The following is a 16,788-nucleotide window of genomic DNA, read 5'->3' as shown; positions in this document are numbered from 1 at the left end:
CTGCGGCTGGTTATAAGGTTGTGACGCGTAATACACAGGGGTCCGGATTAGGTACCCAGGTCTGTGGCAGAGGAATATATTCAGGTTCCTGTCCCAGCAGCGTTGCTTGGAGTCACAAATCAGTAGCAAAGGTGTTTCACGCACTCAACTGCTGACCAAGGAAAGAAAGAAAGACTACGCTTTTTATTTTGTTATGTATGAAAGCTTGATTCGTCCTAAACATTAAATAACAGTAAAGAATTTCAAGTTTGCATAACTACAAAGATTGTGCTAATTAAACCTATGACGCGCATAAGGAAACAATTCCATCTACATCTGGAAAAAACATAAGTAATATTAGTTAATGCATATGCTCTGTCACGCCTGTAATTATATCAGAAGGCATGCATCTGAAGCTTCCTTCCAATTTTTAGTAATCTGGTGAAAAGCAATTGCTAACAAAAAAAAACCAATCATCTTAGTATTAAAATAATATTTCTCCCAATCATCAGAAAAACCTCCCAGAAAAATATTTGTAAATTTAAAAAGGACATTGTTTTTAAAAGTAATAATAGTCTGATCCCAAGCCATTTCCTAGAACTTAAACATAGACGGACAAGTAAAGAGCATGGGCGTTAACATTATCAATAGCACCATTACATGACCAACATGAATTATTTGATTCAGGGTTTATTTTTCTTAAAGCAGCTGGAGTTAGCAATAATGTCCTTTAAATAGAAGATGACTTATGTATTTTCATGAGATTTATTCCACAGCCTTATTGCCCAAAACACATTTAGATTTTGTTGCCAGAGAAATGTACCTTTGATTTAGCAACAGTAGTACTTCCTAACGTTTTAAGAGCAGAAGCCTTTGTAAGTGAAGAAGGTATGTGTACAGTTTGATCATTGTTTATCATTAGAGTACATTTTATTTTAACGTAGACGTCAGATAATAATTGAGATAGTGAATTATATTTCGTCTCAAATGAGTTTGGTAAATTAAATGTGTTTTGTATACCTGTAAAGGAGAGTTTAGCATAGTTTCGTATGAGCTGATGAACCCAGCTTAAACCACTATTGCTACAAGTGTTCCAAAAAGTCTTTATCTTCATTTCAAAATGTTTACTTTATTAAATGGTTTATTTAGGAAATTCATGTTTTCCTACCCTACCAGGTAATAAAAATGACTTTGAAAGTCTACATTTACTTTTAAAAATTGGTAATTACACCGCTTGAGAAGCCGTTTCTAGACAGGGGGCATCTCTACTTCGCAAGGTGCATGAGACATGCAGGCCACTGCAGTCTACATCATCTTCTCATGTTCCATTTTGTTGAATACTATTTAGAGGTCAAGAAGGATGAGAAGGTACAAGCCAAGTCTGTCCAACAATCGTTAGACCATCTTCCACTATTCTGAGGATAACACGTTGTAGCTTGGTCAAAAGCTTGGCAGTGTGTGACGAAATTTTGGTCTTCAACCTCATATGAAGTTGAATTGTCAAATGGGGTGTAATTTACTAACACAACTTGGAAAGTCAGAAATCTACTTTCTATAAGATTCTTACTATGATTCTAATGGATTTCCAGCTTTTGATGGGGTCATGGAAATACCCAACTTTATACTGGAATTTCTAGATTTATACCGATCTTCATCCTGCTTCATACTTACTTGTGGGTATTCTGTGAATGAAAGACAATTGACAGGAACATGATTTAAGATGTGCATATGTTCTTTTTTCACCACTTTTTATACACAGGAAAGCTCCTTCAACTGTAACCCAATAAAATATTGGGGTGTTCCAAGCCAATTTCCAATGCAGAAAAACACATCTATCTTTTTGTTGGAGTATTGTGTTTCCAGAGTGGGAATGGTCTATTAAATATTTGTGAATACTGGCAAAGTTCTATATTGCAAGGGTGCTACTTGCACTTTGGATTGCCATCTCCTGCTACTCTTCTAGCCTCCCCCCATTTCCCACAGAAGCTTTACACATACTTTTCCAGAAACTCAGAAATACTGATTTTTTTTTCACAGAAGGAGGTGGAATTTAGGATCAGAAAAGTCTCAAAATCCTGATCAAGTGGTGTACAAAAAACTGAGAGTCACACCACTGCTGCTTGATGCAGACACTAGAAGATAGAGGTGTTCCGTTGCAAACTACAAACCCAAACCTACAGTAAATATAAAGATCTGGATGGCCATTCACCTGTGCACATTCCATTTGGTTAAGAGGCAAGCCCAGTCCCACCACTGCAACTTATCCTTTGAATAACATAAAATGATTCCCCGGAATATATAATTTGATAAGAAAAAAGTGAGAATTTGGGCATAAAGTAGTGGTGTCCAACGTAGTTCCAAGAGGATTACATTTTTAACACATTTCAAGATATAGATCCACTGAATTTCATTGTATGCAAATGTACCTCAGGTGAATACTCTGAAAATCTGGCACGGATCCAGCGCTCCAGGGCCTAGGTTGGACACCCCTCCACCCAGTTTAGAAGAGAGGCTAATAAATGCTAGGCATGAACATTATCAACTAAAGCCGCTTGCGCCGGTTTGACCCTCATCTGTCCTTGTTTTTTTACACTTAGACATTTTCATGTCAGGTGTTCGTCATGTCCGATTTGAATTCAGTATGTGGTTGGCAGAGATAGACAGGCCTAATCCTTAGCAGTAAATGTGACGTGATCGGACTGTGGCAGCTGGTTGATGTTTTCACAACAGTTAAGTACGTTTTCTAAGAACACGAGCTACTCTAGAGGAGCAACCTATGCTTAAACCACAAGCCCTAAGTCGTGTATCATATTTATTTATTTATTTATCTATGTTGTTGAGATGGCTGCTTGATGTAAGGGGGAATCAAGGAACCTCCCAGGAGGGCATTGAGTTAGAACAGCCAAGATGGTTGAAAGGTCATGATGACTTTGTAAGCTTCCTGTGGGACAACCTCTGGTTCCTCCAGACGTTGACTGGTACAGCAGAGGCCACCATGTAAGCTATTCAATGTATTATATTGTACTGCATCATTTTTGTAGCGCTTTCCTGTCTCTTGTCGAGGTTCAAAAACGCTTTAACGTAATGCAGTGAACTGAGAGGAAGCAGTGCACGTGAACTGAGGGGAAAGCCCCAACGCAAAAGCAATTTTATCGCTGTTTGTTTAACTGCTTCAAAGGTAAATTCTGCAGACGCCCAATCCCCTGGCATCACCCCAGTCTTCACAAAGCATGGTATTTTTTATTTTTTCAAGACTTGATTATTTTAAGCAGTGTTTTATGTGGACTGTGGAATTTTTCTTAGACGAAGGCGAGAGAACTCAGGCTTCTTTTGTCGGACCGTAGACTTGCCAGATCATCAAAATGGCGCTGTGCGCAGACATACGGGGGTCACCATTGATATGTGTTTACTTTCCAAATCTATGCAAACACATCTACATTTTCTGCTGCCTAGGCTTGTCTGTCAAACAGCTCTGACTATGCACTATATGAAAGATCCACATCAAAGCACAGGAAATGTAATGGCTCGCCTTCTGCCTAACAGGGGCTTGTTGACGGAGGTGCGCAACAGAGGCTCGCTTATGGAACAGGCGACCTCGCACCATTAATCCTATCATTGTTGTGCTTTTGATTTGCGGTGACTTTGAACTTTCGTGTGCCTGGAAGACAGCCCATCATCATCTAAGCGCAAAACATCTTCCGTCATGTTTTTTTGTTCACAAATTAATATTGGTGGAGTTCGTCTGTAACCTCTACTACATTTGTAGGGCTGTGTTTACATCTTTAACACACATTTTAGCAGCAATAGCGGTTTAAGTTATGCAGAGGTTCCCTGGCCATGATATTCGGGCGTTTATGTGCAAAATATGCAAGTAACCCTGCACTGGAAGGGAATAGCAAAATCTGGGGCCAGCACCAATTAAAATTTTACATAAAGTTCAGAAAATAATTGGGGGCGTCCTCTCTAACCCAAACCACAGTTTCACTGATTATGGTGATAGTGGTGTATGCAGCTGACACAGCAGTGTTCTTCAGAGCAGATTGTCTTGTAAGCTATGGACATGTCAAGAAGCTAAAGCCCCACATTAAGGGCCAGATATAATGGAAAATGATGGTGTACAGCACTGCGCCAAATTTGGATGCATCGTGCACCGTTATTTTCACAACACAGGGATGAGCCATATTTAATTGAATATGGCGCACCCCTGTGTTTTCCCTGTGTGAAATTTTCTGCCACGTGCCAACGTAGCCACCCTTGCACTATAGTGCAAAGATGTCTGCATTGAGGGGCAGATTGTTTTTGTGCAGGAAGGAATACTTTCCTGCACAAAAACAATCTTAAATGGTGATTTGCTCTTTCTATGTGGGCTGCAAAATGCAGCACATAATGAAAGAGAAAAAATGTGGAGAAATGCTTCAATTTCTCCTCGTGGTGCTGCCTCAGGTTTACAAAAACTCGTAAATCTGCGGCAGCATCAAAATGCAATGGGTGTTGCTGTGGCAAGCCCACAGCAATGCCCACTGTCACCCTTCCATGCAAAGTGCTGCATATGAAGTGGCTGTATTTACAAGGTGGCGTTAAGCCACAAAAAGTGGCTTAACGCCACCTTGAAAATACAGCGCAGGGCATAGCACCACTAGAGCATCACGAAAAGTGACACACCTGTGGCGCTAAGGGCTCTTAAATATGCCCCTAAGTGTTTTATGAAAACCTTCAGGCTATGTGTATTTCCTGAGATCATGCACAGAAATTTTGAACCAGGTTTAAGGTTAACACTTACATAGCAAAGCAATGAACATATCAGGCAAAAACCTCCTCTGTAAAGTTAAAATGCGGACATAAAGATAGTAATCGTAAATGCCATCTGTGTATTCCTAAAGTCATAAACTTAGTCATTTGGTCTAACTTTAGACCAGACGTCTAAGTTTACCTTTGAGAATTGGGCCCCTAGATTGGAATCCTCAACCTTCTGTGTGAGGGTCTGAGACCTTAACCACTAGGCCACAGATGATTCCTTAGTGTGCAGTGTACAGACATCTCTATGACATTAAATAAAAATATAGTGATGGGAAAAAGAGGTAAATGTTCTGTCACTGGCAATGTTAAACATTCTGATCACAAGTAAATAAACAGACATACTGCCATGAGGTACCAGGATTTGAACTTTCAACCTACTATAGTAGTGTGTCCCCCCCATTAGGGGGGCACGGCTCTTAGAGCACGGGGCCGCCGTGGCCCGAGCCCTGTGCACTAGTCATGCATTGGCTGGCCTTGGGCACTTCCGCCCTCTCACCTCATGAGGTGGAAGGGCAGAAGTGCTTGTTACAGGGGTCGCGCGGGCCGTGCCATTTCCAGGTCCGGCCACTGGCACTACATCTGATGAGGGGGTACTTAAGTGTCCCCCAGAAAGGGCCCGGCCTTTTCATGGATGTGGCGTCGGCAGCTGGGGGCCTGGAATGAACTAAACCCACCTTCCCATCCCCTGGTTTTAGATTTAGAGTTGAGATACTAAAGTCACCCTAAGCAACAGAGTGATCTCCAAGGCAGAGTTCTCTCGATAACACCAAAGGTAGGATCCTGAAGTCCTGAACCAACTTGCGGATGAACACACCAGCATGGGAGTTAGGGAGCCCAGATCGCTGGGGTGGGCATGGGGCTCTCGATCCTGGCGGCCCGTTACACCCCCACAGCAGATTGGTGTTTGCAGAGGGGGCGGAACCAGAAGCACAAGGACAAGAGACAGTGAAGTGTGTGGAACCGCCCCCCCAGGGATATAGGTGAGGTACTGTTCACCTGTGTGGTCCAACGGAAGTTCGGGATGCAGAGGGATCCTTTCAGATGTCGGGGTGTTAGAAAGATTTATAACTTGATTGATTGAAGTTTTTATGGAAATGTTATGAATTTATTGATGTTATGTTTATTTGAAATTTAACTGTGTGTGTTTAATCCCATTGATGTAAATAAATTCCTTCCAATTAAATAACAGACAGTCTTTGTCGGTCTGCGTGTGGCGGTTGTTGGGGTGAGGGCCGCCTGGAGGCCTCCAGGTTCTAAGTGACAGCCCAAGAGCTTTATCAGTAGGACATACGTGACTCTGTTTTGCTGTGCATCAAAATGTTACTATGACATTTGTACCAAACTTCTTGCTTGTGTGCCACTTTAAAGTCATTCTATGGAGAGACCATTGCTATTGGTATTGCAATGGTCTCTCAGTAGAATGACTTCAAAGCTGCACACAAGCAAGGTGCTTGTTTGCAGCACAGGAACACCGGGGTAGCCTGAAGGCCCCCGTGGCCCTTGGTGGCTCCCCATGCCCTGCAGGAGCCAGCATTGCTCCCAGAAGTAGGGAGCTGCTTTAAATATCAGCTCCCTGCTTACAGAAGCAATGCTTTCATCTCTTTTCCTTCACGCATATTTGATGAAAACTCCACTTTCAGCAAGTGGGAGCTGTTTGACAGCTCCTGCTTGCTGAAAGCGGAGTTATGTTTGCTTTTTCTTGGTGGGAGATGTCAGTTCTTGTCAAGCAAAAGCAAACAGCTACCTCCCAAGGGTGGGCACCTCGGGAAGCAACAGGAGCCAGCCCTGGGATGCAGCCCCCAGGGCCATCTATGTCTCCAAGAGAGGGGCCGCGCAGCCCTCCTCCTTTGATCCAACTTGGTCCCTGGGAGGTGGTGGTCCCCAGGGCCGGGGGTCTGTGACAGACCTCCTCCATATTTCATAGTGTAGCCCTGGGTAGGTCACAGTTCCTTAGGCTCAGGGGGGTCCAAGCAGCCCCCCCATTGAATTCAGGAAATTTGGCCTCAGGGCGGACCCCAGGGCCATGGGGGGTCCACAGGGCCACCCCCAATGATTATCTATTGCTTGCCCCGGGAGGTGGTAGTCCCCAGGGCACAGGGGGCACGCAGACCCCTGCATACTTGATATGCATAGCACCGGGGAGGTAGTGGTCCCTGGGGCTTTATTTTAAAATAATATGCCCCAGGACCTGGCCCGGTTTTCCTTTTAATATCTCAATATCACTGAATAGATTTACACCAAATACAAAAAAAGGCACTTTCTGTACCAAGAGCTACCTTTCTGCCCAATTTGGTGTATTTCCATCCAGTGGTTCGGGCTGTAGTTGTGTCTACGATCTCTATGGGAATTATCATGAATTACCGCCCACTTTTTCTCATTTCCCCCTTGCAGATCACCCCGAAGCTTTGCATGCCCAACAAGATTTTTGGGCACACTTCTTTTGGAAAATTTTGTGAAGATTCGTCAAATGGTGCCAAAGATATAGGCAAGTCATAAAATGCTTTTTCAATGGAAACTAGGTCCTAACTATAACTAGCTTCTAGTGACCGGTAGTAGGTAATATATATATATATATATATATATATATATATATATATATATATATATATATATATATATATATAAATATCTGGAGAAAATCACTCCTTGGCAGGTCAAACTATATTCAGCAGATATTAAATATTAAAAACGTTGAGCTTCCACCCTAATAGCCACAGTTTCAAAAGCTGGTATGAAACACTAAATCGTTTCCTACACTGTTGAGTTATATGATGCCTAAACTTATAGACCCACCTGACATTTACCTGTACCATATCCTTTGCTTTAAACAGAATTTCAGATCCAAACTCAAACAAGCATTTGTAATGCAATGTGACTCGCGTTTGCTCGAGTTAGAGCTATTAGCATTGTATATTACTAACAGGATTTTTCTTGCCACATAAACTAATAATGAAAATTAAACAGTGCAATTATCCATGTAACAGGGTCGAGGACATGCAAAGTGCTCGGCTTCTGCCCAGCGAGATCGCGCTGCGCAGGAAATGAAAAGATAAAGTAGTCCAGAAATCAGCTGGAAACACGGAGCCTCTTATGTTTTCAGTAGTTTGCTGGTGCGCTCGAGGAGGGCTAAACACTGGAAACGGCATGACGTATGCATGCCTTTCACAAATGGAATCAATCGATTTTTTAAAGGCAAGCCCACAAACTAATGAAAGTGACGGGTGTGACATGGGCGTGGTTAGAAGCCCACATAGAGATTACAACATGGTCCAGAGTGCTTGCACGTGCTCAACCCTAAAAAGCAGGTCATGTACTTATGTGCTAAACCATTAAAGAAATTCATCATATTTATAAAACTTGAACCAAAACGCTGCAGATCCTTATTGGTACCTACTTAAGGGAAAAGCAGGGCCATTATCTCTGTCATGTGACTAGAAAGAGTCATACTTCTCAGAATGACAGCGAAGCCAACAGTCCAGCAATATCAAATGTCAGGGCTACTGAATACTAAACATTCATAGTCTTGATTCCATCTATGTCTCTTTCATCCATCATCACATACTTCCTGCCCCTGTATCTCTATCTTAGACATTATTTTTCATCCCTTCTTTCTCCCTTTGTTACTTTTATCCTTCTTTCACTTCCTTCTGATTTTGAAAAATAAGTGCTGTTCTCTGTAATGAGGGGTGAACTGCTGCATCTACAGACACCGACTCAAATTAAGCACTGCATCAGAGATTTGACCTTAATTGTTTTGGAAAACGTTGCAGTCAGTCATCTGCTACTTACATTGTGAATAAAGACCTCCAGTGGATTACTTTCCAAGACCGTTGTATAATGTATGTGCTCTCTACCTCTAGCTAGGCATAGCAATAGACATAAGAGAACATTTGATGTATAGTGCCGGAGGGGCACAATATGCATGTGTATCTGCTTTTTGCGGCACCATGGCACTTTTGTGAATGGTCTCTTGAAACTCATCGTCCGATTACACGAGAACACCTACGCACAAATTAGGAGCGGGAAGGATGGTGACTTAACAGATCCAGTGGCTATTGAGAGAGGAGTCAGACAGGGTTGTGTTCTGGCCCCTACCCTTTTTCTTTTATACATAAATAATTGTATTAAGTATTTAGCAAATTGCACTAATGACTCCCCAAAGTTGGCCGGGATCAAAGTGCCATGTTTACTCTACGCGGATGACACTATCCTGTTGGCCAAAACATCCATGGGAATCCAAAATCTGGTCAACCAGTTCTGTGCATTTTGCAGAGATTACGGGTTGGATATTAATGCTAAGAAAACCAAACTCATGATATATAGTACCCCGAACAAGAAGCTATAAGAAATATAAAGATGGATTCAGTTCACTTGGAGAGGGTAATGGAATACGATTACCTGGGCATTAGATTATCTGATAAGGGCAGCTGGGATGCAGCTATAAGGAAAGGGGCACTTACCATCAGTCAAAGATGTGGAGTGATAGAACGGAAGGCTAGCACTGCAGCAAGCCCCCCTTTGACTCTTATTTCTGAAATGTACAAAGTCCAAATCCGTGCAGCTGCCCTATATGGAGCGGAACTTTGGGGTTCACATAGACAACTGGACACCCTTCAAACCAAGGAAAATAATTTCCTCAGACACATATTTAGACTAGGGAAGGGCATGCCGATGCTCCCCCTTAGACTAGACTTGGGTTTAAACAGCATTAAAGATACAGCATACTTAAGGCCACTTCTATACTGGGTTCGACTATGGAAAACTGATGAACTCGAACCCTTTAGGACAGCAGTTAAAGATCTATTATCACCTCGCTATGGTTGGGAAAAAGTTCACTGGTTAAGGGAGATGAAAGCAGCTTGGGTCAAATTGGGTTTATCTCATTATTGGGAGAATCCCGAGATGATTCCTGCTAACGCTAGACTGCTGATTAAAGATCGATATTGGGGGAAAATCTTTGAGGAATCTCTCGGCTCTAATAGGTTAGGTCGGCTAACAGCAGAGTTCCTGCTGGTCAAGCACGAACCTTTGCCTGAAAGCTTCCTGGATCTCCCTATACCAGCCCGTGCCCGTTCTTTACTACTCCAGTTCAGATATGGAACATTGGCGGTCAACAGCCTTACGGCTCGTTGGTCGTCCAATAGTCCTATGTCTGACAAATGTATAAATTGTCATCTATGCAAGGAAACTCCTGAGCATGTCCTATTTTTCTGTCCCTTGTATAAATGCCCCTGAGGAAAGTGGATTATTCCTCTGTGCAAAACATTGGCAGTACAAAATCGAACCAGTGTCTACAGACAATGTAAATATGACACTTCCATGCTGATAGTGAGCTCTGTTTCTAAATATCTGTCAGCAGCATGGAAAATCCGTAGTAGGATTATTTCGGATCTCAATCCACTGGTTGAAGAACGGTCTAGAAGCTAGCAGATGTGGCCTGTTACAATAGATTGGGATTCTAAATATAACTTTTAGTGCTGATCTATTGAGGATATCAGGTTGCATCTCCGTGTAAGTCTTCCAGTGGGCTACCCCAACTAAAGTGATTTATAGTTCCCTAGCATATATTCTTTTGTACAAGGCAAGACACAATTCATTTGACCAATTTACTTAAGAGAACAGGCCAACTTACGGTACCCTTTTCCACTGTTTGGCTTTTAACTCTTGTAAATAGAAGCTATTCCATGAAGTTTTATGATCTATTTTATGTATAAATCTGTTTTAGAATAGTTTTATATGTTTTATTAGAAAAGATTGGGTATGCTACCTTTTTCTCTAAATTGACTTGTATTATCTTAGCACATAGCACTTTGCATATGGTAAGATTTAGGTACTATTTTAAATGTTTTGTTTGAATTATTTATGATTTTTTTTTATGAAGTACTATGAACCATTTTTTTTTTTTTTTTTAGTATAACTTGCTTTAGAACAGCTTTCCTTAAGCGCACTCTGAAAGGTTATAGCATATCATTTGTTTCTCTTTGTAACCGTTCTGGTAAATGGCATTTTTTAATTTTTTATCTGGGAAGTACAAACTATGGAACTTTCACTTAACTTCTGGCCCGTTTCGATATACAGTGTTCTAACTGTTAATGCTTCCTTTTTATGTGATGGTTTACGATTTCTAAATGACCTAAACTTAGGCCGAATAAACTATTGAATTGAATTGAATTGAATGGGCCGCTGATGCTTGTGCGACTCTATTCTGTAATATGGATTGTTCCAATGCATAATGTGCAATCCTAAGGGGGCAAACCTTAATTTTCGAGGAAGCATGGCCCTATGCAAATGAGGGAATCCTTTTCCTTTGTGTGCACATAGTGTTACAGAAATGAGTGCAGAGGCAAAGAGCCCATCAGGAGAAGCAGGGACTTCCAAACTAGAATGCAGATACATATCATGTATGTATTGGTGCTTGGATAGTGGCTTGCTTTAGTAAAGTTATGTTACACGATACTTACCTCACTGCTAGAGGTGAACAGAGACAGTTTAAGCAGAACAACCTTTGTCATAATAACTATGAAGCATTGAAATTAATAGGTTATACAACAACTAGTGAAAGTTCAGTGAAATGCTCTTTTATGTGGTTTCTCTTTCTGAATATTATTAGTGGAATAAATGCATCTATTAATAACGCAATGTGCACTTTACAAAGACTTCTTCTAAAATACTACTACATTAAAAATTCACGTATAAATATTTGAACAGTGTATGCTTGTTGCATTCAAAGGTGGGGTAACAAAGATACTTTTACAAAAAAGATTGGCATTAGTGCAAATTCATTTTTCTCCTCTTTTTTACTGCATTTGTCGGAAGGTGTAATTAATGCACGTGGGTATTGTTCTACGCCATATCAAGTCCGTTTTGTAGCGGACAGAAAATGGAACATGGCACTATGGCTGCATGTTTGATGTTTCCCTATTTAAGAATGCAGCACATTGTCTTTGTCCCAAACATTACATAATCGTTCACGCTTGAAAAATTGGCCAAATCAATGTACTCTATCCCTTAACACAGTGAAAAGAGTAGCTATTCAGTTTGGTACAGGTTTCGCCCTGTTGCAGAACTGCTAGCCCATGCCAAACCTGAGGCACATCTGGTCTGCTCGATTTAAAGTCAAAACTTAAAATTGTGCAAAATGGTCTTGTCCTGTTCTTTCACTGGTGCAAATGTTTACTTAATATGGTCATATGCTTGCTCTGACGGTGGCATATCTGAAATTCAAAAACCTTCTCAGTTGTTCCCATTTATTCCAAGAACTTCCCCTCTTGTCCCTAGCATTACATTGATCCTGTTGCAGCGCCGTACAGATCGCATTTCACGTCGATGAAAAGCAGTCGAACCCACAGCAGCTCCCAGGGAACACTGAGAATGTATTTCAGGAAGCCCGCGGCCTCCTGTCAAGAGACATGTCAGGGGTGGGGGTCCCAGTATCCCCTCCTTTCTAAATATATCGTGTCTCTCGAGTAGGAGTTATTTTAGGGCCGTCGAATTCGAAGCAGGGACAGGGTGCATTCCCTAGCAGGCCTGCCTGTGTCTCTGGTGCATGCTGGGAAAGGTATTACCTCATGAACGAGCTGCACTTTGCATCTCACTCAGAAGCCTCTCCAGCACAAGAGACTCCAGGCCCTTTTTGAGTGCATTTCTGCTGGACGACAGGATATAAATTAAATCATGGTGATATGGTCTCATTAGGATTATAAAGGTCTTTTTGAAGCCCTGCACACATCTGTCAACCTACAGCCCCTCATCTCTGGTCTCTTTAGGATTGGACGCTGTTTCTGGACAGAGGACATTGGCAAAAGCCCTTCTTTTGATGAACTCCCATAGGAAGCCAAGCAAGGGTATGGAACAGAGAGAGTTACGGGGTTCTCACAATCGAAAGAGATGACTATGGCAATATGTAACGTAAAGGTCATACTTGTAGAGGCGCAATAATGGTGTGGTCCACCAGGCCACTCTTCTAATGCATTGGTGTGGTAAGAACATGCACCTACTGATGAAGTGCTTTGCAGCTAAGACCAATACAGTGATGGGTGTGCGAATACGCAGACTTTAAAATCCAAGATGGAAATTAAGCTGAACCTGTCTGGTACAATAACTTGCAGCACTCGTGTATGTGCGTCTAAGAAGTTTCCATTTTTTTGCATCAAAAAATCCAGATATGAAGCGGAAGCTGCCTTCTTCGGCAACCTGAAACTTTCCGATTTCAACATCATCGACACCCTGGGAGTTGGCGGATTTGGGCGCGTCGAGCTGGTAGGTGGACCTGATCTTTTGAAATGGCCAATGCACGATCTGATGCATTATGTACAATAACTGTAATGAGAAAAATGCACTTGTGAATGGAATGGGTTGCAAAATCTATATCATTGCCTGGATGTTCACAATTGTTATTTTCATATATCTGTCACTAGTTCTGCGTCCACATTTTCTTGCTTTCTTGTTAATGTAAACCTCATCTCGTTCCCTCAGCCTAAGCTGAAAGGTATACTTAGTTTGCTGTGCTCTGGGAAGTGAAACATTTCCCACGCCTGTACATAAAGTCGTTAGTGCATCTCACAGTGGCCCTTCCTGTCTGACAGTATTGGTCATGAACTTGTAAAATGCCTTAAATGGCAGGGATGTGCTAGGTATTTCCACACTTGTATTTCCGGTGTTGTAATATAATACTTAACTCATTCCATGTAAGGCAAATTTAATTCTGCTTTGGGAAAGAGGTCAATATTTCAATCAATAAAATCATGAAGGATGTTCACTTCATAAGCGTTTGTGCAAGAAGATTTTAACGTGGGCTCTACCTCAGAATCACTAGAGACAAGAAGAGCTAAAATCTATTTCGCTTTGTTTTCCAAGGTTACTTCGTGGGCTGTAATTGCTTTGTTAAATTCTCTTTGCACATGTCCAAATATGTATAAACAATAAATGTCTAGGTATGAACAGCGTCGTTTCACCAATCAATTATCCAAATTTTTGCCCTGATTGTAGGATATGACTGTGATGTAGACTAAAAGAGTGTTCTAGTTTCATTGAATATTACAGAAACCGCACAATAGTGAAAAACTGATTCTCCAGTATTTTTGGTATGTATTTCGCAAAACAATGGAACAGGTTGATTCTACCTTAAATAGTCAACCTCCCATTTGGAAACTGTAAAAAATGCATTGTTTTCATGATTTATTTTGTAAACACATGATAAAGTTTATTTTGGAGCAAATAACATACACAATGATATCACAACCTCATTTTCTGATTCCCACCCCAGAATCACCTCAATGTGTAAACATAAAGTTTTTCATGTTACATGAAGTTTGCATCACTAAAAACGGAGAAAATCTGTTTTAAACCATTTCGTGTTTGCCTAATAGAAAATAGAACAAAAAGGTTTGCTCCAATGAAAAGTGTACAAATACTTTATCAGTAGAGCTATAATGGAGCAAAGGAAATGGGAACATTGTTTGCTGTTCTCCTATTCAGAAAATGGAGCAAAGTGATTTTTTTTCAATCATAGTAAATATTTGAAAAAAATGAACAGATGTCTGTGCACTGCTACCTCTATTATTACTAGCAAACACACAGCAAAGCTATTTTGATATTTTATTACCTCTTGTGCAAAATATTTAAATAATGCTGTCTAAACTAAATTTGCATCAATATGCTCTTTTTCCTTACACAAGAGGAGCGGATATAGTGGAAACCTTTTGCTCTATTTTAAACTACTTCCATGGTCTTATTATAATATTCAAGCTTGTTGTGGGCTATCAAAACAAAGGCGCTTACAACAATTGTGTAGGACAAGTAACATTTATGGCCTAGAAAAATGATTGGCAGATGGTATGGAAAGAAAATCTAACATTGCTTAATCAAGATCTTTAGGGCAACCAAGACTTAGAAAATATCCTTCTTTTTGCACACTTGCTTAAGGTGGAAACACCGAAGGAATGTTTTATAGCTTCATGCGCAGTATATCTTAATATTTAATTTAATATTTAATAATAATTAGATCCATCGTTGATGCAAACTGGCACAATATGTTTATTTGGAATTTACTTAACAGTTTTAACAGAGCACAACTTGTTTTGTGCTCGAAAGTGCCTGAAAGTAACTTAAAGCAGCTCTCTCCCTCTCATGCAATGCAGAGCAACAACTTTTATTGTGTGAACTTTTATTAAATCAACCCATATTAATCCTAAATATGCTGTTCTAAGATGTCCCTTAAGAATGCATGAATGAGAGCATAGGTTTTGCATGTTCAAGAGCGCTGGTTTATTTGCATAATGGAAGTAAAATTACATGGACTGCAACGAAAAGATTGATGGCGGAGCATCACAGTCGTCAATAAGCTTAATATTAGCGAGTCAGGATTGACTTTCAGCACTGTGCTGACCAAGGAGGAGGAGGAGTTCCTGGCGTGGAATGTCAACGGAGCATGCTAGGCACTCTTTTGAACTATGCAGAGCACTGTAAACAGCAACAGTTACCAACACAACGACAGCAGAGTAGGAGGGGCTTAGCGCCAAGGCAGCCTCTCTCACTGCTGTTTAGATTGGCAGACAACCTATAAATAGGAACGAGATAGGATGACAAGACATAAATGGGCCTGATTTACTAGGTAGTTCAATTTGATAGACATGTCTTCTACATATGAGCACAGTTACACATGTTAATACATACATTTGCAAGCACAGGCCCACACTTATCCAAACGTGCATACACCCAGCATGTATATTTGACACACACACACACAGAGATCTGCAAGATGGGCTCGAGTTTAGAGTTTCTGCACACCAGATGTCCATTATATGGTGTGAAAACATCCCAGAACATCACCTGCAGACATTCTGCAAGCATACATCAGAAAGCACAAATAGCCAGCACGTGCAAGGACACATGCAGACGTAAATGCAACATGCTCAGACTTGCAATCACCCCCCCCCCACAACACACATATAAATATGCTTGGGGACATGTCAACTCACAAACACAATATAATGAAAGACGCCCAAACATCCTTAAACAAACAAATGAAAGTGGAGGCACAGAGGTAAATCATTTATATGTAAACCAACATCCTCAACTCTAGTTTTCTTTGACAAATTGAGTTATTGGGCTTGTCCTGCACATTCGCTTTAGGTACTATATCATAATAGCCAGCTGCCATGATTGTTAAAGGGCCTAAGTCCAAGTTATAGTCTGAGCTGCAGGCGAAGGCCTATAATGAGGGAGAAGGCTTTTAACTACCAGTATTGCCTGAGGCAATAGGCCTGCAAGTCTATTAGAACTTTCCCTCACTAAGGGTAGAATGTTCTTAAACAGGGAAAAACATGATGAGAAACATTGGAATGTAGGAGAAGGAGGCCTATACCAGTCATTATTGGCCCTATGCCACCCCATTGTCGCGAGTGAAGTTCTCAACACTCAATTGTTCCAATATGCCATACAAATCACTGTAAGCGCAATTCCTTCCAAGCATAATACCCAGCTACAACGCTCTTATTAGCAGGATGAAGAGTTGTCCTCAAGTAATAAACATAGAATTATCCAATCAGATTTCTGGGTTGTTCTATTAAGAGCATTTCCTCTTTCTCCTCTGGTATGAGCTCACTTTCTGAGCCAGAACTGAGGGGACGGCTCTTAGAGTTGAAATTATCTCATGCGTTTAGTAGCAGTAGGTAAACATCTTGGTAGAAGGAGGGGGTGGATTGGCAACGAGAGCAATTACCTGAGGCAGACCAATGTGCCTTATTTCATGTTTTCCCAAGGAATAGAGGCTGCTGGCCTTCCAGATGCATACCGGTAAACCGTTCCAATGATGCTGACACTGATGTGGTGTGCAGCAGGAATGCGCGGTATTTGCATAGGATGCTACTGGATAGACACACGAACAGGGTGCCCATGAACTGTGCACCGGCTTTCAGATGTGGTTAGTATAAAAACAAAAATGATAATCTGAAGATCTTCACGGGCATTTACTTTTGTCGCAGGTTTCTTCCCTTTGAGAAAATGTAGGCG

General features: G+C 41.2%; 1 protein-coding gene across 2 annotated transcripts in view; it reads left to right on the top strand.

Annotated features, from left to right (window-relative positions):
* The window catches only part of PRKG1 (protein kinase cGMP-dependent 1), a 1,945,024-nt gene that overhangs the window by 1,864,436 nt on the left and 63,800 nt on the right, over nucleotides 1–16,788 (top strand). For both annotated transcript variants that reach the window (XM_069239875.1, XM_069239874.1), the window contains exon 10: nucleotides 12,939–13,035. In XM_069239875.1, coding sequence (XP_069095976.1) covers nucleotides 12,939–13,035 — 97 coding nt within the window. The remainder of the gene's footprint in view (nucleotides 1–12,938; nucleotides 13,036–16,788) is intronic.

This window comes from Pleurodeles waltl, chromosome 6 (assembly GCF_031143425.1).
Source record: "Pleurodeles waltl isolate 20211129_DDA chromosome 6, aPleWal1.hap1.20221129, whole genome shotgun sequence".
Taxonomy (NCBI): Eukaryota; Metazoa; Chordata; class Amphibia; order Caudata; family Salamandridae; genus Pleurodeles; species Pleurodeles waltl.
Note: the sequence above shows the minus strand (reverse complement) of the source record. Positions and strands in the feature narration are given on the sequence as shown.